At 33.8% G+C, this 26,356-nt stretch overlaps 1 protein-coding gene across 1 annotated transcript; it reads left to right on the top strand.

Moving 5' to 3' along the window:
- Window positions 1-809: 809 nt before the first annotated feature.
- Window positions 810-26,261, top strand: LOC111506963 (luciferin 4-monooxygenase). Its single transcript, XM_074171893.1, is given in 6 exon segments — window positions 810-1,231; window positions 7,480-7,553; window positions 17,069-17,546; window positions 17,549-17,766; window positions 18,734-19,027; window positions 25,353-26,261. Coding segments are annotated over 6 exon segments (1,593 nt in total). The 5' UTR covers window positions 810-1,206; the 3' UTR covers window positions 25,857-26,261.
- Window positions 26,262-26,356: the final 95 nt, after the last annotated feature.

Genomic DNA, 26,356 nt, shown 5'->3' on the forward strand with positions numbered 1-26,356 from the left:
GAATAAAAATTTTCAACTTGTTCTCTATACGCTTTCTCCTCAGGCACCAAAGATTACGATCCCGATTGAATTAAAAAAAAATGTTCGAAATATGTTTTTACTTTAACCAGCTGTCGCATCCCTACGAACGACAACCCTCAGAAGTCGAAACTTGTGCGAGCTAAGGACTACCGAGGTCTTACTTCTCAACGTGTGATTTCCAACTGTTAAAAAAAAACTGACTCGATTTTTCGCAGACGACTAATTGTATTATATTGGATTGATTGTCTTAAATACCAATATGAGATGTTAGTATCAATATACATGTTTATAAGTCTTTTCATTTCATTGAAAGAATAATTGTTACATGATTTGTCCTTAATCTTTTTCGAAACATAACTCCTCAAAATATTTATAGCAGATTTCTTGTTTTTCGCCATTTTGATTTTTTAGTGGTAGTGGATAGTCTACCATCTGAGGCGATTCGCCATATTGGGTTCATAATGATTCCATATCATTGTTCATATTCTTTTCACCAAACTCTTTCATTTCATATGCTCATCATGAGTGTATATGAAATAACTAGTCCGACCTTTTGGGCGGTTCCTCATATTAGATTAGGAGTTGACGTTTTGTTATTTTACATCGTCAGTGAAATATAAGCTTTGGAATTGAAATGAAAAAAAATAATCTCTTTTTTCAGAACTACTAATACTTTATAATAACAATTCAATATAGGATCATAGTTCAATCTATCACGCCTCAAAATGTTGGTTACGCAAATGATTTATAAATAAATATCCTCCGGAAAATTTCAGTAATTAAATATCATCACGTCAAGTTGAATCTACGTCAAATTATGGTCCCTGAGTTTTATTATCTGTTCACTATTTATATCTTGTTTTATATGCGATTTCTGGATATTAATAAACTTAGTTTCAACAATAACTCCTCAGTCGTCAGTGTGTATAAGTAACAAAAGAATTGCAACATGTGTTTTTAGATATAATATATAAAATGAAGTGACCTCCAAGATGAACTACTATGAAGGAACAATGAACTGACATCATTTTCATTGATATTAGAAGAATATGAAAATCAGTTGAAGTATGATCAATTCACTACTTTCATAGTATTTCTCATTCATAAACAGGCGTTTTCAATTCAATAAGAAAATCATTATACGTTTTTTGGTGACCGGAGTGATTTTAAAAACTGAATGGAAACATGGACCAGAACACACGATCTGATGGTGAGAATTGCGTTAAATTTTTGTGTATATGAAATGGAATTTGTCAACAAACAGTAAGACTTGAGTATCTGACACGAATAAGGATATGAAATTTCAATGTGAAGCAAGGTTCAAAATCACTTCAGCGTGTATGTCTGTTTCTGTTCAGAAAACAGGAACAGAAACACTGATATAGAATAAGATACTATGAATATTCCTTCATAACGACAGCTCATATCCTTTTTGCCATTTTTTTTTTATGTGATACCCCTATTACTATTTCGGAAACGGTGGGTCCTACAAGAACGGTTGAAAAAAACAAAAGTTGCATGTTTGGGAATGCAAGATAATAGTTTTTTCAGATGAACGAAATTATAGTATTTCCAATACCAATTGGAACAGCACAGAGAAGGAATTTCCTGCTCGACATAGGCGTCGGCATATTATTTTTCAGTGGTAGTTTTTCAGTTACTTATTCTTACAATCATAGCAATTGATCATTCCATGAGAAAGTTATCTCAACTGAATTTTTCCACTTTGGGTAATTATTAAAAACTTCGAAATTTAAGGTAGTTCATTTCCGAGTCGAAAACTCTAAAATACAATGAAAACAAAAATAATCACACCGAATTCTCGTCAAACATTTATTTACAAAATAATAGAGACCAACAAAATTGCTAGAAAAATAAAAATTCTTCTTCGCAATATTCGGATGAGGTGGAATCATCATCGAGTTGAATAACGATAGGATTTATGGAACGTGGCACATAATATTTGTTATCTTCTTTTATTATAACGTGGGCCACACAGTTCTTCCACACATCACTTTTACCTACTTCATTCACCACTCGCCATATATTGTCAAGCACTACAGCATTCAAATTCGGTGACTGATTACATTTCCGCAAACCATTTTAATAGTATGGAGGTAAACGTAAGAGAATATGACCACATATTCCACACATCGAATCAATAATATACTCTTTTTTGAAATCACGTTGTTTCATGGTCGCCAGTAATACCTTTTTCGTTGGAATCTTTTCGGGTATTTCCATGTAATGATTTCGTCAATAAGCGAGAATGATACGAAGCGTTATCCATAACAATAACCGAGTTTGGAGGAATATTTGGGAGAAGCTGCTCACTGAACTAGGTTTCGAATAAAGCCGCAGTTATATATTCGTGGTGATCAGCAGGCGAATCTTTTATATTTTTGGACAGAAGCAAAGCGTTAGGTACGAAACCACTTTCATTCCCGGCATGCAAAATTATAACACGTTTTTCCCTTGAAGAAGGTGTGTTCAAAGCACAATACTTGGTTTCGTCTACCCAGCCATATTTGACAACATCATGGGTGTCAAACCAAGTTTCTCGAGGTAGATTATATGTCTGCTGGATTCTCGGTAGCTTTTCATTCACCTCAAATATTTTTGTTGGAGTTGAACAATGCGTGTGGATTCCATGACCATCCGATTGTTCAATTGTTTATATTTGAAACCACAAATAAGACACCTCGTAGAGTTTCGAAAGATTTGTAATTGTAATCGGGATAGTCGAGTAATTTATACCAAATCATTTCCAAGGTTGGTACTTAATTTTTTTGGTATATACCATAAATTGTTCGCCAAATCACATCTTTTGTAGCACCATTTTATTCCTTTGTTTTCATTTCATTGCACGGTCAATGGCATCCCTTATTTTAATGAATGAACTGTCGAACGAAATAATTTCGTTAACTAGCATATTCTATTCACAATAGCATTCTGTGAAGTGTGACAGTTTTCCTTCTTCAAGCATTCAAACAAAATTACTCGCTGAATTCGAACATGTAAGTCTTTATTTCAAATTCAGATTCCTCAGCTAACCCTTGTCTTTAGATTCAGTATCAATTTGCTTCTCCTGAAGATGCTAACCTTGTTAGCGAAACGCGCGTCGAGTGCAAAAGTATCAGTTTGGTGTTAGGGTAATTGATCTCTAGAAAAAGTTTTCAAAAATTGGTTTACAAAACCACTCACTACCTCACCTAACCCCACGAACACACGGCACTAATAAAGAAATATTGTGAAATGAACAAAAAATTAGTATTCAGCCAGTGCAGCTAGCCGAGCCTTTACTCCTCAACTACATTTGATAGCACGTTTACTAACTATCTGGGCGACTGGGGGCCACAGGCAAGAAATATTTATTACTGTACTCTTATTTTTATTGGCGTTCCAATTGGGAATGGATAGATTATACCAACCGTTCCTGAGATGTTTGCAAAAACTGATTCTATTTTTTGCTCTACCCCCTACATTTTCAATAATATCAAAAATGACAGAAAACTTTTTGCTTTATTTTATGTTTTTCATAATCTGGTTCAACCCATTTTCTAATGCGACGTTTCGTTAATTGAATTCCATCATCAATATATTTTTCAACGGACTTGTATTTTTTTTATACATTTTGGTAATCATTGTAATCACAAATTCATTGACATATAGAAACATATATATTTTTCGACGTTTAACCTTTTTTAAATGAGTAATCAAATTTCTAAATATCGTTGCAAGCACATAGTTAATAGTATCGTAATACCACATTGAAAAAAAATTGTGAAAGAGAATATACCGAAATAATAAATCGTAAAAAATGAACATTATAACGGAATTCTTTTTAAGTTACCATCTCACGCGATATGGCATTGGATGTTCAAATTGTTCTCCATCATTTCTTGAACAAATATTTACTCTAGACATAGTATGCTTGTGACAGTTGTCTAACATCTGTGGAGTGATAGCTATGCATCCTCTCCTGTTCGAATCTTTCAATACCTCAATATTTTCAAAATCTGTTCTGAATACCTTATCTTTCACGAAGCTCCACAACGAAAAATCCAGAAGAGAAAGATCCAGTAAAAGTGGTGGCCATTCAATAAGACCATTATTTCTCATCTATATTCCTGGAATAGTTGTATTGAGAAAATCTCTGCACATTCTCCCGCGATGTGTTGGAACTCCGTGGTGTTGGAAATACTCATATTTTCTCATTAGGCTAAGTGGAAAATTTTCTGGAAACTCAATTAAAGTTCTTGACAAGAAGTCCAAGTATAATTCTTCAGTCAAAGATGGGGAGCCAGTTATTTTATTATCTACTACACCAAGCCATATATACGTCAACACCACATCTCTCTTGGAAATTAATAATTGTAAATATTCATTTTCTTGTCGCCAGTGATAATGTATATTCCTGTTGAACCATCCGATATTGGTAAATCTATTTTCATCACACCACAAAAGTTTTTTGCAAATTTCATTATTTGTGCGGAATTTTCTAATGAGCCATCTAGAAAAACATTTCTCCTGTTGAAGTCCGTCAACCGCAAATGATGGACTTTCCCGACTCAATAAGGCTTGAATTAATTTTTCTCTAAAATGTTTCGTGGATATGGCCGAATTATAACTAATCTCCCTCAGAGGTACTTTCTTCTTCTCATTTTTTTTATTTTTCAAAATCCTAAATCAAATGAATGTCATTTAACCTAAAACGCCGATTTTATTATCGTCATCACATTCAGTAACCGTACATTTTGTTTTGGAGGATTTTTCTAAGGATCCATAGTTTCGTTAACTATTTTGGATACATTGAAAATATCTAGGATCACGTTGTCATCGCTCAGAATATAATTCCTGTTACATTGCCAGAGATTTGATAGCATTTTTCGGACATCTTGAATAAACAAAAAGCATATCCACTTTTTCAGCATTGGATTGAGTAACTATTTTATTTTGAGTTTGACAATTACCTTGACAATCACATTCTGGTATTTTTCTCCATAAACGCAGTTCTCCAAATGAAAGAGTTCTTAAACAGTGAAGCTTGAGGTGTACTGAGTTGAACCTCAGAACGATGAGCAGTCACAGTCCATCGCGTATTTCTAATACGTACCGTTCTTGATGGAATCAAATGTGCCAAGTCACTTGAACACCTTCCGTGAAAGTATATATAGAAGAGAAGCATCTCCAACCTTTCTTCGATGTTCCAGACTATCAAGGTTGCAAGCCATGTTCGCGTCTTCAGTCAGGCGGATGGCTCTTTTCTAAGAAGGAATCCAGCAGGTTCAGGGTATGATTGCGGGCGGACCTTTTTACATGAGAACAATACTCCATAATAGGTCTGATCTGAGCTTTATAAAACACCAAATGTTGCTGAGGTGTGTACAATTTTCTGGTTCGGAAAAGTATTCCAAGCTTTTGAGGAGCAGGTTACGTCAAGGAAAGAAATTATCGCTCATCATGTTTCTGCTGAATGTCATCTGTGACTTTTTTGATTCAGTGTTTTTATTTGTTGATTCTTAATGTTATAACCATTTTCTGAACATAAATATTTGGGTAGCTACAAATTTTCAAAAGACATTTGGAAATTATGAATGGCTTAGTATTGATACAAAGATTATTGGTCTCTCTTTTCGAAACAACCCTGACAGATATCTATTTCAGTTAATATAAATATTCAGGATCTCAGTGAACGACAGCACCGACGGAAAAACTATGTTTGAATTTCAGTAACATTCGAAAATACGAGCTCTTAATAAAAAAATTATAGAATATTGATGATGTGTTTTCGCAAAAAAAGTCGAGAAATACGTATGTTTTATTATATCAATGACTTTGTGATTACAATGACTACCAAAACGTAAAAAAATATACAGGTCCTTATTCAAAAAAAAATCGATTATGGATTTCAATGAACGAAACGTCGCATCGGAAAATGGGTTGGACCAGAATATGAAAAACATGAAATGAAGTGAAAAGTCTTTTTGTCATTTTTTGATATTATTGACTGTCTGTCTGTTTCTATTCAGGAAACAGACAGACAGATAATAATAGACAGAAATAGAGTAAGGTAATTTGAACCTCCCTTCATAACAAAAGCTGGTATTTTTTTCGGAATATATATTCATAAAATTGTCATTGTTGCTTACTCACTTACTACTATTAGTACTTATATTATAGTATAGAAGTGTCGCGGGAACCATGAGAACGACCCCAGCAGCAGCACTTGAGGTCCTACTCGGACTTCCACCATTGCACATCTACATACAAAGAGAAGCTCGACTGGTGACACACAAGCTAATGCAGGGACAAACCCCTATTAGCCAGTGACACGGTGCAGAATACTTAAAACTATACAATTTACTGAAGGCAAATCCTATACTAGGAATGCGAGTAAATAACACAGTTCCGCAGTAAAAAAGATTTCAAAATCATCATATCGAGTAGGGAGGACTGGCAAAACCGGTAAAAGCGTAAAAAACTGGGTACACAGATGGCTCAAAAACCCAAGAAGGAGTGAGAGCCGGTATATACGGAGGCAGAGCAAATACTAAAATCGCATCAGCATCGAATATAATGCAACTGGTTTCAAGACGCAGAAGTAGTGGGCATCAAATACTGTACAGCGAACGTAAACATGCAGAAAGTCATAAATAAAATCATTTCCATTTTCTCCGACAGCCAGGCGGCAATTAAAGCGCTCAGCTCATTTTAAGTCTCCTCAATACTGATGGAAAACTGTCTGAGCACACTCAAGGAGCTAAGTACCCAAAATTGGGTCACTGTAGCTTGGGTACACGCCCAGATTCATGGAAGACTTGGTGAATCACAACCTTAAGGTTGTAAGGGTAGTCGTAGGTGTACTAACGGGGCATATCCGGCTCAGGAAACATATGAGCAGCATAGGTCTGACAGAAGAAACCCAATGCAGGTTCTGTCAAGAAGAGGAAGAAACCGCACTGCGAATGCGAAGCGATAGCAAGGCTGAGACATGCAAGATGCGGGGAAGAAAAATCAGGGCTGCCAGCTATATGAAGGGGTCAGTGTCAAGGCTATGGAGTCTCATTGAAGAGATCAAGCTAGACAATGAGCTCTAACAACCAAGGAGCATTACAGTACATCTGAAAAGGTCGTGGTGGATCAGGCCATGGGCTAGCTCCCCTACAATCTAATCTAATCCAGAAGACAACTGATCAGGTTTATTTCCTTCCATCTGTATGTTGGTGGAAGATAAACAACCGCAACGGATTTGACACTTCTCATTTTCCACGATGGTTTCAGTATCAGCCAGAGCATGAGGCGGATCATTATGCTCTTGGTGTTGATTGCAACTTTTCACTGTCGACTCATTAAAGTCAATGAATTACAATCATTAGTCCTCTCAATTTCATGAAGCCTCATTGTCAAAAACTCTTTTTCCATAATTTTTTAATTTTTCATGGTCGTTTTTTTCAGAAAACATCAACGCTAAAACATTAGGACTTTTTTTTTTTCAATCGCTGAAAAGATATAAATGTAACATTTTCCAGGTAAGCAACCACTAATCATTTACTTTTTTTCTTAAAATACGGTGATTGTATTGTACTTACTGATGTCGTGACAATCAAATGATTGGTGAAACAATAAACTATTTCTATTGCAAAATTTTAATGAAACGGTGGAAATGCCGATTCCTATTCAATGAGTTGAAGTCTTGAAGGATAGAGAGGGTTCTGCTTACTTTCATTTTGATATATTGCACTTCTGTTTCACTTTGTTCTCTTTTGAAATATTTTCAACGACAGTTTAGATGTTTCATTTTCATGAATTCAATAGGTATTTTTACTCTCGAAATGTTTAGTCCCTCATAATATGCTCTCTTTTCACAAGAAATATTGCAAGCAGATCCCAAAAAATATTTCGATTCTTCTGTAGAATACCCTACAGCAATAATAAAAAATATGAGTAATCCACCAATTATAGCTCAATAACTTCATCTAATTGATATTTCGAATAATGATCTCTAATATTCTAATATAGTCTCCAACATGAAGAAAACAGTTTTTCATGATATGATTTAAATACTTCCTGAATATGTCAGAAAATACAATAAGGATTTTTGTTTCAGAAACTCATGTTACAGTGAACCATTCATAATGATACAAAAACTACAAATATATATTTTCCTGGTGTTAATCCTACATTCATTCTATACACATCACACAATGTTGTTTAGAACAAAATGTATTGAGTTATTAGGTATTTATATTTTCCTCCACGTGCATTGGAGCTATATATGCATCTCATCTACTTCAAGTAGTTTTTCGATGTTTTCATTACCTCAGCTACGTTGAAAATGTAGTAAGTTTCAGAGGATGTTACTACAAATTTTGTATATGAATCATTATCGAACCTGACGCTTTATAATCTTCCCATAGATCTGAAAACCAAGATTTGAGTTCAAATTCATTCAATATTGAAAAAATACTGTATAACTTATTCCAAGATAATGTAGCTCTGTTATCAGCAATTTGGGACTCACTGAGTTGAATATATACGTGTTTATAAGATACCCAATTGAGTCGAAATTTGTCAGTGATAGACCGGAACGAAAATCCAATTCGGAAAACGATCAAGATGCAAATTTCACTAAGAGTTAATTCTGATTGATATGTTTCAAGGATGAAGGAGAGTAACTTTGTTAACAAGAAAGCGAAACATAATTCTAGGCTTCAATTGCTGAATTGTTTTGGGATGGAGACAAATTAAGATTTGGCCCAAACTCCATCACGTGATGGAATTGGCCGATACTTGCTGAAAATCCATAACGTATTCAAGTAACAATTTATTGTGAAATTTTCACTGAATAGCTCACTATTCATTCTCACACTTTATTCAATGAACCACTGTAATTTTCATGAAGATCTTCAGATCCATGAGGTCATATAACGAAGACATCACCCACGTATCGGAGCCAACATGTGGGTTTGAGATGAGACGACCTCGTCCTCAAGTCATGTGAGTACAATTCCAAGTGGTTCTGGAAAATAGCTCCAAGGCAGCAGCCGAAATGCCGTATATATACTGGGCTATTCAAATTCGTTTCTGTACATGGGGATCTCGTAAACGATAAGAGATAGAGTGTTGGTTGAATTGTGGCAAAGTTGCCTATTTTAGAAACCTGTTCAATGATGTAAAAAAATCGAATATAGCTATTTTGGTTCTGGAGATATACAGGAAAAACAAAAAAATCCCAAATTATTTTTTTGCCTATATCTTCTTTATTCGCAGACATATTGAAAATCTGTCCACATTTTGCTATCTACACTTGATGTGGTCTATCAGAATATGTCCATGAATCTTTTATACAAGGTGTTGTCTGATTTGGGCCACCCCCATCTTTAAATTTTTTAATACAGACCTCTACGTCAACGATACAAAAATTACGACAAAAAATATAGATCCGTATTTGAAAATTCAAAGATGGGGGTGGCCCAAATCAGACAACACCCTGTATAAAAAATTCATGGACATATTCTGATAGCCCACATCAGGTGCCAATAGCAGAACATATACAGATTTTCAATATGTCTGCGAATGAAGAAGATATAAATATCACTGGAGTTTTTTTCCAACACCAAATCGCTATTTTTAACACCTCGACACGTGTTTCGATCTCCAAGTGATCATCTTCAAGAGGAAGAGGAAGAGGAAACTAGAAACTATCGCGAAGCTTACGCTATTTATGCTATATAGATATACCCTACAGGTAAACCCTATAGGTGTACCACCCATACAGGTATACCACCCTAAATTGATTTTACAATTTTGCCTCATCTCTTATTTTACAATATATGTTTAAATGTTATTGCTGTATATAAAACAATTTTCAGCTATATAAAAATTAATTTCACAATATTGCCTATCTAAATTTATTTTTGCAATGTGTCCTTATGTAGTAATCAGTAAACCCAACAATATTATTTTAACAAGCTATATAGTATGCTGTTTGGTATATGTCAGTCATCGTTATTCATAATATTATTGTGTTTATTTATGAGATTGTGGAAATAATTGCATGACATTCAATGTTCTCCATGTTTGTGGTAGTCTCGGTGAATCATCTCGCTTGTTAAGGCAGTTGGGGCGTTTTTCAATTTCGATTGCTTCCCGAATTATCCTGGCCTGAAGATTTGTTCCGTAGCAACGGTCTTGGTGTTTTCGAAGCTTATTGTGTGGCCTGTTTCCTGATGGTCCTTGAAGGGGGATGATGCTGAATCTGATTTGCGAACAGCTAGTTCATGTTCATTGGCTCTGTTGAAAATTCTTCTTTTTGTCTGACCGATGTTAGTTCTAGGACAGTTAGAACATGGTATTTCGTATATGCCCTGTGCTTGATTGTGTATCGTGTCCTTGGGTGTGTGTCCTTGGGTGTGTGTAGTGGAGATTTGGTTGTTGGCTGTGAATACGTTCTTTACGTCAGTAACCCCATGGATGTAGGAGAGAAAATCTTTTGTCTGGTTGGTCTGTTACTTGGGTAACTCGTGGGGTGGAGTTTGTGTTTGCTGCCGTTGGATAAATCTTTGTATTTGGAGGACGGGATAGTCATTTCAGTGAAAGGCGGCTTTGACTTTCTATAGTTCCCTGGATCTGTTGTGGTTGTCATTGAGGTAGGTAAGTATGGGTAGGTTTTTGGTAGACAGTGTGTGAGAAGGAGTTGTTGGACTTTGTGATTATTACGTCCTGGAAAGAGAGTGAATTATTATTTTCAAATTCCATTATGAACTTTAGGTCGGGGTGTAAGGAGTTGATGTGGTTCAGGAATGCATGAAGATTTTCAGATCCATGGGACCATATAACGAAGACGTTATCCACGTATCAGAGGCAACACGTGGGTTTGAGATGAGACGTGTCAATGGCTCTGGTTTCGAAGTCCTCCATGTATAGGTTTAGGTATTGGAGAAATTGTGAACTAGGCCGGGGGGATCGGATGTGACTGACTGAGGTGTTTTTAGTTTTATAAGTGAGTCTAGCTTTTTTTACTGGCAGACCGGATACCTGCTACAGCAATATAATTATTGGCCCTAAACAACAGATTGACCAGTGCGAACTTAGAGCGGAACGCAACAAGCAGTATATCATATCATAACAGTATATCATATATATATATATATATATATATATATATATATATATATATATACACTGTGACCCATTTAAGATGGAAGCACCCTTATGAAACTTACATTTTTCAACCGATTGGAATGTTTTTTCCAAAAAGTCTATCAGGACACCAAATATCATGAATAAATCTCAATTTCCAGGGCCAACTAATCTTATTTTTCAAGGTCAAAAATCTAAAAAAAATACTAGCGATTTTTTTAGAAAAACTCTGACCACACCACTGGATTTGTGACATTTTCAAATGGGTAACATGTAAATTACGTTGAAATGCGTCAATCAATAAAAAAGTTATAAAGGAGTGAAATTTGAAAAATTTGCCGTTTAATCAACCCACCAATTCATGTTCAGGAATTTTATGAAAATTCTGTATACTCCACTGGATTCAGGATGTCTTGAAATATTACTGATCACAGTTTCATCGAAATCTGTTCGGTAATAAAAAAGTTATAAAGGAATAAAATTTGAAAAATATGTTGTAAAATGAAATTTTAACAACGTTCTTACTACACCATTGTTGATTATTGAAAAAATTATTGGGGTGATTATTGCAATGTCGTACAATTATAACATCTGAAAATCATGATGGTAAAAATAGTCTATAGGTATTTCTCGAAGTGGAGTGGATACATAAACAAGTACAATCAGGAGAGAACTCCTGGTTAATCTTCATGAAAACAATTTCAACAATATAAGACAAGTCTAATGTACTCCCAATAGAAATTATAACGAAAAAAATATGCAATGGATAATAATTATTATCATTCCAGTAGGTAACATCAGCTGTGATTTCTTCCTTTTGTTGAATAGCAAAAAATGAGATTTGCAATTTTAACTGCCTGTTATTCAGAATGCATTAATGAAATAAACAAGTTAGCTGTGACTTACAGTTTCTCATCTATTTATTTGCGCATGAATTGTCATTTTGTTAAATTGTCATTTTGTTACGCACCATTAGTGAACTGAATAATTTGTGTTTCAAAATAAAAACAGATAATGGCTCAATTGTCAATTCAAGAAAAAATCGATATTATACGTCTTTCCGATGATGATTACCGGAGTGAAAGAGAAGTAACTAGAATATTCAATGAAAGACACCCAAATCGTCCAGCCATAAGTAACAGCACGGTACATAAAATAAACCAAGTTTTCAATCGGACTGGAGCAGTAACCACATATATTTTAAAGAACAATATACGAAGAAGGAACGAAAATAACCAGACTATATTAGATTACTTCAGAAATAATCCAAATAGTAGTTTGAGGGATGCCAGCTTAGATTTAAACTTACCTAGGGAGAATGTTAGGCGGTGTCTGAAGAAAAATAAATTGAGGCCATTTAAACCAAAGTTTTTACATACTCTGGAACTAGGTGATCAAGAAAAAGGATTGGAATTCTGCTTATGGGCCCAGGGCAAGTATCTTAATGACAGGTAATTTTTAAAGAAAATTTTATTTAGTGATGAAGCTAGTTTCACAACAAATGGAGTGGTTTCATCACAAAATATTCGCTATTGGGCCACTGAAAATCCTAACTGGGTGATAAACTGTAAAAGGCAGTATTCAGAAAAAGTGAACGTTTGGTGTGGATTACTGAATGAAAGGATAATTGGACCATTCTTTTTCGACGGCAACATGAATGGCGCAATTTTCCTACAATTTTTAAGGAATGAATTTTCGGACGCAATAGATGAACTTCCCCTTGCAGAAACAAAAAATTTATATTTTCAGTTAGATGGTTGTTCCATACATAATGCGGGAATTGTGAAGAGTTGGCTGAAACAAAATTACCCTAATCGTTGGATAGGAAGGGGAGTACATTAATTGGATGGCCACCAAGATCGCCTGACCTTACTTCACTCGATTTTTTCCTTTGGGGTTATGTTACACAAAAGGTTTACAAATCACGACCAAGGAATCGAGTGAAACTGTGCACCAGAATTCAGCAAGCTTGCGATGCAATTACTCCACAACAATTGAGGAATACTTTGAAAAATATTCGTAAGCGATATGATAAATGCATTGAATTGGATGGAAGTTTGGTAGAGGCCACCAGAATATGAATTGCACTCATTTATTTTTCAATTCGGTATCTTCTTGGTTTCTATTTTACATTGATTGTGAATAAAAGATTGTTTTCCGCTAGTTTGTAGCAATTAGAAAAATGTACTTACAGTTAGTTTTTTGTAGATTCATTTGAAATTATTGACACTAAAGTTTGTTGTGATAAACTGATTGATTGATATGGTTCGACATACATTATGAAAGGAAATTGATTCTCCCATAAACGTTTCATGAATTTTATTTGAATAAATAATCGGTTGAAGAATGTAAGTTTTATAATGGTGCTTCCATCTCAAATGGGTCACACTGTATATATTCACTATATTTCTTTTTGTGGGGATGTATCAAAGACTTAGTTTATATGTGACGTCCACAAAATGTAGAGGATTTGAAAAATAGTATCAGAAATGTTTGTGCTTCCATAACGCGAGAGACGCGTTTAGCTGTCACGAATCGGGAATTACTAAAAAGATGCAATATGTGTATTCTACGTGAAGGAAGGCAGTTCGAACACTTACTGAAATGATTCTTGTTATCACTAATTGATTCTGTTATCATCATGTTAGTCGAGTTATGGTCAAAGTAACATATTTTTTTGGTAATTTGAAACATTCATTTTAATTTGTACAGAAATACGCAACTAGATGAAATCGAACAGACAATGAAATCATAACTGATGAATTCATTTCATTAAACTCGTATTATTGCATTCATTCTGACTTATTCATGGCCCTCTTCATAATACGCAATAAAATTGCCTTTTTTATCAGTATTTAAGGAAAACTATACAAGTGTGCTGCAGTGTGACCCATTTAAGATGGAAGCACCCTTATAAAACTTACATTTTTAAACCGATTGGAATGTTTTTTTTTTGTTAGGTAGATATTCAAAAAGTCTATTAGGACACCAAATATCATGAATAAATCTCAATTTCCAGGGCCAACTAATCTTATTTTTCAAGGTCAAAAATCTAAAAAATTACTAGGGATTTTTTTAGAAAAACTCTGACTACACCACTGGATTTGTGACATTTTCAAATGGGTAACGTGTAAGTTACGTTGAAATGCGTCAATCAATAAAAAAGTTATAAAGGAATGAAATTTGAAAAATATGTTGTAAAATGAAATTTTAACAACGTTCTTACTACACCACTGTTGATTATTGAAAAAATTATTGGGGTGATTATTGCAATGTCGTACAATTATAACATCTGAAAATCATGATGGTAAAAATAGTCTATAGGTATTTCTCGAAGTGGATTGGATACATAAACAAGTACAATCAGGAGAGAACTCCTGGTTAATCTTCATGAAAACAATTTCAACAATATAAGACAAGTCTAATGTACTCCCAATAGAAATTATAACGAAAAAAATATGCAATGGATAATTATTATCTTTCCAGTAAGTAACATCAGCTGTGATTTCTTCCTTTTGTTGAATAGCAAAAAATGAGATTTGCAATTTCAACTGCCTGTTATTCAGAATGCATTAATGAAATAAACAAGTTAGCTGTGACTTACAGTTTCTCATCTATTTATTTGCGCATAAATTGTCATTTTGTTAAATTGTCATTTTGTTACGCACCATTAGTGAACTGAATAATTTGTGTTTCAAAATAAAAACAGATAATGGCTCAATTGTCAATTCAAGAAAAAATCGAAATTATACGTCTTTCCGGTGATGATTACCGGAGTGAAAGAGAAGTAACTAGAATATTCAATGAAAGACACCCAAATCGTCCAGCCATAAGTAACAGCACGCTACATAAAATAAACCAAGTTTTCAATCGGACTGGAGCAGTAACCACATATATTTTAAAGAACAATATACGAAGAAGGAACGAAAATAACCAGACTATATTAGATTACTTCAGAAATAATCCAAATAGTAGTTTGAGGGATGCCAGCTTAGATTTAAACTTACCTAGGGAGAACGTTAGGCGATGTCTGAAGAAAAATAAATTGAGGCCATTTAAACCAAAGTTTTTACATACTCTGGAACTAGGTGATCAAGAAAAACGATTGGAATTCTGCTTATGGGCCCAGGGCGAGTATCCTAATGACAGGCAATTTTTAAAGAAAATTTTATTTAGTGATGAAGCTAGTTTCACAACAAATGGAGTGGTTTCATCACAAAATATTCGCTATTGGGCCACTGAAAATCCTAACTGGGTGATAAACTGTAAAAGGCAGTATTCAGAAAAAGTGAACGTTTGGTGTGGAATACTGAATGAAAGGATAATTGGACCATTCTTTTTCGACGGCAACATGAATGGCGCAATTTTCCTACAATTTTTAAGGAATGAATTTTCTGAAGCAATAGATGAACTTCCCCTTGCAGAAACAAGAAATTTATATTTTCAGTTAGATGGTTGTTCCATACATAATGCGGGAATTGTGAAGAGTTGGCTGAATCAAAATTACCCTAATCGTTGGATAGGAAGGGGGAGTACATTAATTGGATGGCCACCAAGATCGCCTGACCTTACTTCACTCGATTTTTTCCTTTGGGGTTATGTTACACAAAAGGTTTACAAATCACGACCAAGGAATCGAGTGGAACTGTGCACCAGAATTCAGCAAGCTTGCGATGCAATTAGTTCACAACAATTGAGGAATACTTTAAAAAATATTCGTAAGCTATATGATAAATGCATTGAATTGGATGGAAGTTTGGTGGAGGCCACCAGAATATGAATTGCACTCATTTATTTTTCAATTCGGTATCTTCTTGGTTTCTATTTTTACATTGATTGTGAATAAAAGATTGTTTTCCGCTAGTTTGTAGCAATTAGAAAAATGTACTTACAGTTAGTTTTTTGTAGATTCATTTGAAATTATTGACCATAAAGTTTGTTGTGATAAACTGATTGATTGATATGGTTCGACATACATTATGAAAGGAAATTCATTCTCCCATAAACGTTTCATGAATTTTATTTGAATAAATAATATTTTGTTGAATATTGCCCCTAATCCAGTGGTGTAGTAAGAACGTTGCTAACATTCCATTGAACAACATATTTTTCAAATTTTATTCCTTTATAACTTTTTTATTACCGAACAGATTTCGATGAAACTGTGATCAGTAATATTTCAAGACATCCTGAATCCAGTGGGGTATACAGAATTTTCATAAAATTCCTGAACATGAATTGGTGGGTTGATTAAACGGCATATTTTTCAAATTTCATTCCTTTATAACTTTTTTATTGATTGACGCATTTCAACGTAATTTACCTGTTACCCATTTGAAAATGTCACAAATCCAGTGGTGTAGTCAGAGTTTTTCTAAAAAAATCGCTAGTAATTTTTTTAGATTTTTGACCTTGAAAAATAAGATTAGTTGGCCCTGGAAATTGAGATTTATTCATGATATTTGGTGTCCTAATAGACTTTTTGAATATCTACCTAACAAAAAAAAAATCATTCCAATCGGTTAAAAAAGTAAGTTTTATAAGGGTGCTTCCATCTTAAAAAATGGGTCACACTGTATATGGCTGAATTCAGAATTTGATGAAGAATTCAAAAACCAATTGAAAATGCTGGGTGACCGTTGAAAAAAATTGGCTTCTGTGTCGCGACGCCCCAACCAATGACGCCTAGGGCTGAATCTCTACGTAAATCCATTTTTTAGATATTTGCCCGCGGAGTTTTATTTAGGAGAACCTGTATAAATATATATATATATATATATATATATATATATATATATATATATATATATATATATATATATATATATATATATATATATATATATATATATATATATATATATATATATTTACATTTCATCCTATTTTTTCTGTATTTCAGTACATTGCTGAGACTGGAAAGACTAATACTCATGGTGAAATGCTTACACGTTGTGTCCGGATAGCCTTGAATTTAAGAGATAAAGGCTTCGACAAAAATGATATAATAAGTACTTGTTCTCCAAACAGTGAGAATAGCTGCCTGCCTACAATTGCAACACAATTTTTGGGAGCAAAATCTACCTATTTCGATCCAAACTTATCCCATTTGGATACTATTCATCTGCTTGATTTGATAAGACCCAAGCTGATGTTCGTTTCTCAAGATGCATTGAGTTTCATGGAAAATTGTTTAGCAAAAACAAATATAGAAGTAGAAATAGTGGTAATTGGAACAAGTGAAAAGTATGAACAATTTTCGAAATATCTAGCGCCACATCATCAAGAAAATGAATTCAAACCAGAATCCGATATAGACGACAGGAAAACAGCGATGATAATGTTCAGTAGCGGAACCACTGGGGTTCCCAAGGGATTTGTCTCAGCCATCATTCTTTACTGTTTGAATGCGATGAAATGATTGATCTTACTTGGAATGAAAATTTTGAAAAAAATCTCCGTGTTCTACTGTGCTTCAGTAATTTGTATTGGATCAGTTCTTTGTGTTTCTTGATATGCGCTATGCAGAGTGGATATGCTAGAGTTGTGTGCCATCATTTTGATGCAGCAGCTGTTTGGAAATTAATAGATGCGTTCAAGGTAGGTTCGAGACTATTTTATAGAAAATTCTTCATTTTTGAAAAATTTGTTGCTTTGAAACATCTAGTCGAACCTAAAATGTTCCAAATTTTTTTCGGGCTCATCACGAAAGGAACACACTAACATGGGTACTGATTATCGACTGGTGTTAACAAAACTTTTCTTTCAGTTTCATGGGTTTTCAATCTTTCACAATCTGAAAACATGATTATGAACATTACTTATTCAAAAACTCATCGTGGAATTGTCTTTAATCAGCCCACACAAACGAAAATATATTCAAAAAAATTGAAATTGAAATAAAAATAAGGAAAAAAAAATTATGATAAAAATTACCATTTCTGTCTTGATATTTTCAGTATTGTTACGTTTTTCCCGTGGGTTGATCAATAATTGACTCAACTGAATAATCAAACTCAACTTCATTTCACTTTGAATACACAAATACTTCAACTTAAACTTCAACTATTATTTGAATGTCTAATGCCCTACTAGTTCACTTCGCGTACCGCACTGTAACGTCCATTTGACTGTATAGTTGACTGTCCCGATATGCCCGCCACCAGCGCGTGAATATTGTAATCGGATATCTCAGAATTTTCGCCGAATTTCCATCGATATCGTCACGTTTGGTTTATGGTTACCAGTATCGGCGGGCGTTACTTTCTTTCGGGCATGATCTACAACAGTATATTCAATACACCATTCATCTCTTTTTTTTCTTTCACAGATTTTGAATCTGTCAACATTTTTCTATCCATCAGAATAATAAACCCCTGATATAAAAAATTTTGTCTGAAAGTGTTTGTATTGAATAAATAAATTACCTACCAGTATTCATTTGAGCATGATTGATGTTAGGATCATGTCTCATGGCATGATAGCGATTTATGCGTTAAAGAATATTATCCGCTTTTCCAATATAAGGATATCAATCTCTTTATATTCACTGAAGTTTTCCTTTCAGATAAATTTGATATTTCTACCACCCTATCAAGCTGTGGAGTTCTTAGCCCAACGTACAGAGGATGCTGATGCATCTAGTTTGCAGGTGTTCCTGACAGGTAGTTGTTTTGTACCAGAAAAACTCATGAAAGATTTGAAGAAAGCGTTACCTCAAACCAAGATTTTGAATAGCTATGGACAGACGGAAATGGCGGGGGGAATAGCAATATTTGATCCTTCAAAACCTGACGAACTCGTGATGCAGGAAAACAAACCACAATCTTGTGGAAGAATTAGAAAGGAATGTGAATGGAAAGTGAGTAAACTTCAATAACAGTTCATGAAAATCTAGAGAGAGAGAAAGAGTTATCAATTTTTCTATTAACAAAAAACTGGATAATTTCAATATCTCAAAATGAAGATTGAGCGTTCACCTTTCATTCGAAATTTTTCAAGCGATTTTGCAAATTCCACTTATTTATCTTCAAAATGAGAATACAGCATTCCTTAACCTCATAGTATTCAAGTTACTTACATAATTCACTTGTTGTAATTTTTGCCGATATAATGGCCCAAAAAACATCAGGATCTATAAAAAATATTTTCGAGTGAAAAATATATATACTAGATTCATATTGAAAAGTGTTGTTAACGTACTTGATCAAATTCAATATCTACTAAGTGTTCAATATATTTTCAGTAGGTACCTTAGTCTCAAAATAATAACAATAACCCTTCCATTAGGGTATCTTCTAAGGATTAAGGTAACTTGGGTGTTCTATATGAAACTTACCTCAATACAAAATCTAAATCGTTTTGTAATTCTTTTCCAATTGTCATTTTGACATGATATTGAATATACACATCTGTCGTTTCCATTCAAATATGAAAAAAAGTCGTAGTTGTCATAAATGCTATTTTGGTCAAATTGGCAGGTATGTTGAAACACGAGAAACTGAATATAAAAAAACACAGCTCTTGTTGAACATTAAAAAGAATATGGACACATTTTTTTATTTTGTTCATCCAACTATTCTAGATGTTCTACCATGTTTATCCAAAAGACTTTTGAGTGAAATGATACATATCCTCAAATGCGATAGTGTTAACATCAGAAGAGATATCGATGGCCTCAATACTGCATATTTCAATTTGATAAGTAAAATACCTGAATAAATTACCATTTTTTTATTTTTTCTTTCTGCCATTGAATAAAAAACAGACACCACCTTATCAGAATCACAGATTAAGCCATTCGTTCATTTCATGTCGTATTTTCTCGGAAATTTGGTTGTCAGAATGTTTTTTATTCTTTCAAATACGTATCTAATGTCTCTGATGGTTTTTAAAATAGTAATATTATCAACACGAAAAAACTTCTTTTCGGTGAGAAATTTAATCAAGAACTCATTATTTTTTGTGAAATAGAAACGATAATTATCGTATAAGTTTTTTTGCAAGTATGTTTATGAAGGAATTCAATTAAATTCAAAATGTCTGAAAGAAAACAATTGTTTTAAAAAAAAATTGATCCTGTTACACAACCAAGCTTTTTTCAGAAAAATAAAACATTAGGTCTGAACTGAATTTCAACAAAATTCATAGCAAATATGATATCAGCGCATGTTCAATAGTTCAACTCCTGAAAAATTTTGAAATCAATATTCTTTGTGTGAAAAGTTATGTCTAAAACGTATTGATATAAAAAATTAAAAAGCCATACCGCTTTGAAACACATTAAACAAGTTTTAGAAAAATGAATGAGAATAATCACATTTGAATTGAGAAAGATTATGCTTCTCGATTCAAATGAAACTTCCTAATCTTTCAATCAGAACAGTATAGAGGTAGGCAATCAAATAGATGAAGTGGGAATTAATGAGTGAGAAAACAAAAACAAAAGATTTGAAGAAACAAGATCATTCACAATTTTTTCTTTCGTATATAAATGGAAAAAAATCTTTCCAGAACAACTTTTATGGATACTGAAATACACAGATATCTTTGGAAATCGTAACTCTACACAATGAACTCTGCGTCTGGATTGTCTTAAATTGATTTTACATATTGCCTTATCTACCAGAGTCTTGAATTAATTTTACCATATTGCCTTATCTAACAGTAAATCTAGTAATGAAATATTATTTCAACAAGCTATATAGTATTCTGTTAAGTTCTGGCCCACCATCGTTATTCATAATATTATTATGTTTACTCATTTCTACACTCTCGTAGGCATCTAGATGCCTGCTGTTGTTAACTTGTCTAACTAATTTCAATGAACTGAAGTCTATGGAATGGTTTTGTTGCAAAATATGTTGGGCGACTGCTGGTTTTTCAGGTCTTCCTTATGTCTCATTTCAGTCTGTCCATAATATTTTGCATCGCAGTCATTACATTTAATTTCGTAAATTCCAGACTTTTCCGAATTCTCGACATTGTCCTTTGAATTTTCTAAAAGACTCTGTAGTGTATGACTTATTTTAAATACCACCTTCATACCCAGTTCCTTGAAAATTTCTATAAAGTTCTTCGTATATTGGTGGTATGGCAATGAGATATATTTGCCTTGGTTTTCGTCTTTTCTAAAAGTCAAGATTTCGTTTATTCTCAACCTGAACTTCTTCTTTCTCTAGAATACCTCTCAAGACAATTTCCTGTATTGCCCGATTTCCTTTCGTAAAAAATTTAATTTGAGACCAGTAGATAAGGCAAACATGCAAACTTGATTGAAACATATGTCGGGGTGTTAAAAACAACGATTTGGTGTTGGGGTTGAACTCCAGTAACATTCATTACTACACCAAAGGTTCCAAAGAGTGCATCACAAACTTTATTTCAGTTTTGAAACGGTTTATTCAGAAGGTATTGAAAAAAATATTAGCAGTAACAAGTCTAATCGAAAAGGAATCAATGATTATATTGATTTAAAATGCTCTGTGTGGTTTCCCAGCAGACTTTTCCCACTTTCAGCCTATCTAAACGCACCTTTTCTTAAGAAAGGCTATTATTGGACACGAAAAATTTTTCTCGAATATTTTAGAGAATGAGGGCAGAATGTTGATAGGGCGTAGGTCACTGAACGTGGTAGGTGCATTCTTCTTTGGAATTATATTAGCAACTTTCCAAACATCACATATATCGGTGAACGAAAAATTTATAGAATTTATTATTTTTGTAGAATGAAAGAGTGTTATTTACTATTGAATATCCAGCCTTGTTAAAAAAATAGTCTTTGATTTCTTCAGGTGTACATAATTCAATTGGCAGGCTGTTGGTTTGCGGGGATGATTTTGTATTAACACCCCAATCTGCAAGATTTCTTCATGTCATGTCTGAATTGTTTTCATTTTTGTTCAAAACAAATGATATATATGCTGTTTTTTCACGTTTTACTGCATCATTGACGTAGTTGCGTAAAGTACTGTCCATTTGCTGCTGTCTTTTCTTTAAGATATTTGGCATGAGCACTATCACGGGTTTTCATCATCATTTCGATATTATGAGTTATATACGGGGATGCTTTATGTTTTCTGTTTACAGTGCAAATTGGAGCATGTCTGTCAAAAAGTATAATGATGCACTCGTTGAAAAAATTTACTTTGGATTTGATATCTTGCATAGTCACAATATCACTCCATGGTAAGTTAGCAGCATCTTGAGAAAAAAGTTCATGATTGAAATTCTTGAAATTTCTATAGAAAATCAAGTTATCATAAGTATCTTCACCTTCGAAATCAATATCGCAAAATACCATCAGGTGATCAGTTATACCATTCATATCAGGTGAATTAGAATTTCTTACAATTACTTCATTACTAATGTAAATGACATCAATCAGAGATTCAGAAGTTGTTGTTATCCGAATAGAGTTTTCTACAATTTGATTCATATCGAAACAAGAAACTAGGACAGTGAATAGTTGAGTGTCGCGAGAGTCACAGTTTAACAAATTAATATTAATATCACCAACTAACATCACAGTAGATGTTTCCTCATACACTCGTTCCAGTATATCACCTAACTCCTGCATACAGTTGTCTACATTTGTTCCTGGTGGTCCATAAACAACGTCATAGGCTACTTTTTGTTTGTTTATTTTGACTAAAATCCATAGCTGCCCTAGATCATTTGCCGAAATAGAAGAGTATTATAATTTGTATTCATACAGAAATTTGATGAATAAACATACTCCACCACCTCTACCATCACGGTCCATACGTATCAATTTGAAGTTAGGTATAGTAACAAATTTATCTGGATATTCTGGAGCGAGCCATGTTTCCGTGACTCCAATTATTGAAATTTTGTTATTATTGATAGAGTGTTTGAAATCACCAAAACAGTTACGAATATTCACGAATATTCACGTGACCGAATCTTACATTGAGTTTTTTGATTTACTGATAGAAGGAACGCCATAAACATATTTAATGTATATGTTATCCTCGCCATTTTGTTTTCGTTCATTATATTCATTATATTCATTATATTGCAATTCACTTATTATATTTGGTGAAAACAGATTTGAACAAATGGACCGATTCTCATTTCGAAAAAAAATTAATGAAGAAGTAATGAAACCATAGACTGCTAACTGGATTGTTTCTTGATTCAAAAGTAAAAATTTGGATTACATCTCAGTCGATTGGGAATATTATTGATGCAAAACCTAAACTAAGGATTTGTAGTGCTATATAGCTAGAATATTAGCCTTCCCTTCTTGAAGAAGTCAATAATCATTAACTTCACAAGGTCGATATGTAGCAAATAACGGATGAGGCTGAATACGAGGCGCAGCCGAGGATTATAACAACCGAATCCGTTATTTACGTATCGGTCGTGTGTCTTTCAAGACTTTTCGTAATCCCGCTGAAAGATTACATTTTGATTCTGAGGAAAGAACAAATCACGTACCTCGTAATTCTACAGAAGAATCCCAACATCGTGTTGTCATGGAACAACTCAAAAATATCACAACAATATTATAAACAACGTCAGTTTCTTGTGCTCGCGTGTTCGCTTCAATAACGACCATGAAGAAAATTGAAGAAATTGAGGAACAAAATCAAATTTCTTTAGAATCATGTACAGCAAGTGTTGATTCACTGCCGTAAAAATCTCAAGAGCGATATCACAAAGAATATGAAAATTTTGAAGAGAAGAAGGATATAAAGGTGGTTGAAGATGTATTATTAGCCTATATATGAAAGGAAAATCGAAGGGTCATTCTCCTTCCTCGCTGTGGACCATGATTAAAATGTTGAAACTTGCTTTGAAAGTTCATGACCACATTGACATTTCAAGGTCAGTACACCATATTAGAATTACCTACAGAAATGGTATTTTCAGATTTGGAAAATTATTTTTGTTCTTGAGACGAAAGTCTAATGGATACACACACCCAAGAAAGCAAAAATTTTGTCTGAAGAAGAGGTTTTTGTTGGAGACAGATGATCATACATGGTTGCTTGAAAAGGTTGGATCAATGTGTGGTATTTTTGGCGCCTGTAGACGTGAAGAACTTGTTGAGCTGACTGGGGATGATTTTGAGAGCACCTGTATCAAAGTTTTGGTTACATTGGCGTATACTAAAAATGGTAAATGTGTTTAACAAATTTTGGGCATTCATACTATCGGAGCTATTCGGAAGAAAATTGCAGCATTCCTGAAATTGGGAACTCCTTAGCTCTATACAAATCTTCGCTACTACGATTGTACAAAATGGAGGTGATCTACTATCTGTAAAAGAACTTGGGGCTTGTAATTCCCCTGCGGTGGCGAAGTCGTATATTGAAAGTTCAGTTTCGAAGAGATTGACGATAACGAGACAACTATTTCATGGTAATGAGGCCACACTGACAACAAGTTCAAATACTGGTGTTATAGATGGTAAATCTCTCATCGATGAAATAGAGATTTCAAATAATAGCAATTGTCAAATTACATTTTGAATCTATAAATAAATATTATTGTTATCGTAAGCAGAATACTTTTTTTAAATATTCGAATAAGTAATTTCGTAACGGCCGCCGGCCGCTAAAAATTCTCAACGGACGGAGGCGGTTAGCACTAACTTTTCAATTGTCGTTTGAATACCGTTGGATCAAAATAACAGCATGGGATTACGAAAAATATGTTCACAGAAAAATTCCTTTTTATAGCTACTGCTTGGACAAATATGATTGTATCAGTTGATCGTTCAACTAATCTAACTGGTTAAATTTTGAGAGAGATTCAGGTGTCACTCACAGTGTTGAATTCACAAAATTAATGAAAAAAATTAACCCACTCATCTTCACCAAAATTTTCAAAATTTTGACATCCACGGAACATTGACATCCCAAACATTTCACTATAATTTTACTAAAATCATTTTCATACGTTGATGCTTCTTTATATGTGATTCAATCAAACTGCCTTCTACAGTATTCTCGTTGCAAAAACATATTGAAACCCTTTTGTAGTCCTCTCGAACTGAGGTTATGATTCTCCAGTGTGTTATTATCTACATTTTTGAAACACATTAGTGAAAACTTTATCAAAACCGGTTAGGCCGTTATGAGAATAGCGCGAACGGACATACATACAGACAGCGATAGTAAGATTTTCTTATATCTATTGATGGCCGTCTATTTCAGGTTGTAGATTTAGACACTGAGAATCCTCTAGGACCCAATCATGAAGGTGAGCTCAGAATCAAAAGCCACAAAGTCATGAACGGCTACTACAAAATGGATAGTTCTTCAGCCTTCGACGAAGAAGGATACTTAAAAACAGGTGATATCGTTCGGTACGATGAGGAAAACTGTTTTTATATCGTTGACAGAATAAAAGAAATATTCAAGTATAGAGGGTGGCACATACTTCCGGCAATGCTTGAAGAAGTTTTGCTCACACATCCAGCAGTCAAAGAAGCTGCTGTAGTAGCAATTCCGCATAAAATTGATGGAGACCATCCAATGGGTCTTGTAGTTCTTTTCGAGGGTCATGATGACGTTACATCTGAAGAAATTGAATCATTTTTCAATTCGAAGGTAGCTGATAGCCAGAAGTTGCGCCAGGGTGTCCGAATTGTTGAGGAACTAGAGAAAACTGTCACTGGAAAGATTAAGAGGAGAACTCTTTCTCGAATGGTGAAATGAAGTATGTAATGAACTAGGATCATTACTTTACATATATGGCTTTTCACTCGTAAATTTTGTGATTGATTTCAAGAGAGTGGAAACGTATAAATATCAATGATACGTTTGTACTTTTCCAACCAATATTCAGACCATATATAGAATCATTTCGTTTTCTAAGACATTGTTCTGAGAATGATAGAAATTTCATTAACAAAAACTGGACTATTTGTCATCAAATTTTCATTTCATATCAAGTAAATGAACAAAGTTGTATTCGTATGCAAAAATGGAAGAGCAAACATTTATTTCAAATATAAAAACATGTTTTGTTCATTCGTGAAAAGATTGAGATGCAGTCCTATGATTTGTGATGAAAGAGAATCAGACACTGTTTACTTCATTTGAATAAAGATTCCAGACTAACTTCCGTGTTTAATTTAATTCACCTCACTAACAAAACATCAGGATCATGAGATATATACATTATATATATATATATATATATATATATATATATA

The sequence above is a fragment of the Leptinotarsa decemlineata genome, unplaced genomic scaffold (genome assembly GCF_025532065.1).
Source record: "Leptinotarsa decemlineata unplaced genomic scaffold, Ldec_3_MD MMD2_tig00000035_RagTag_RagTag, whole genome shotgun sequence".
Taxonomy (NCBI): domain Eukaryota; kingdom Metazoa; phylum Arthropoda; class Insecta; order Coleoptera; family Chrysomelidae; genus Leptinotarsa; species Leptinotarsa decemlineata.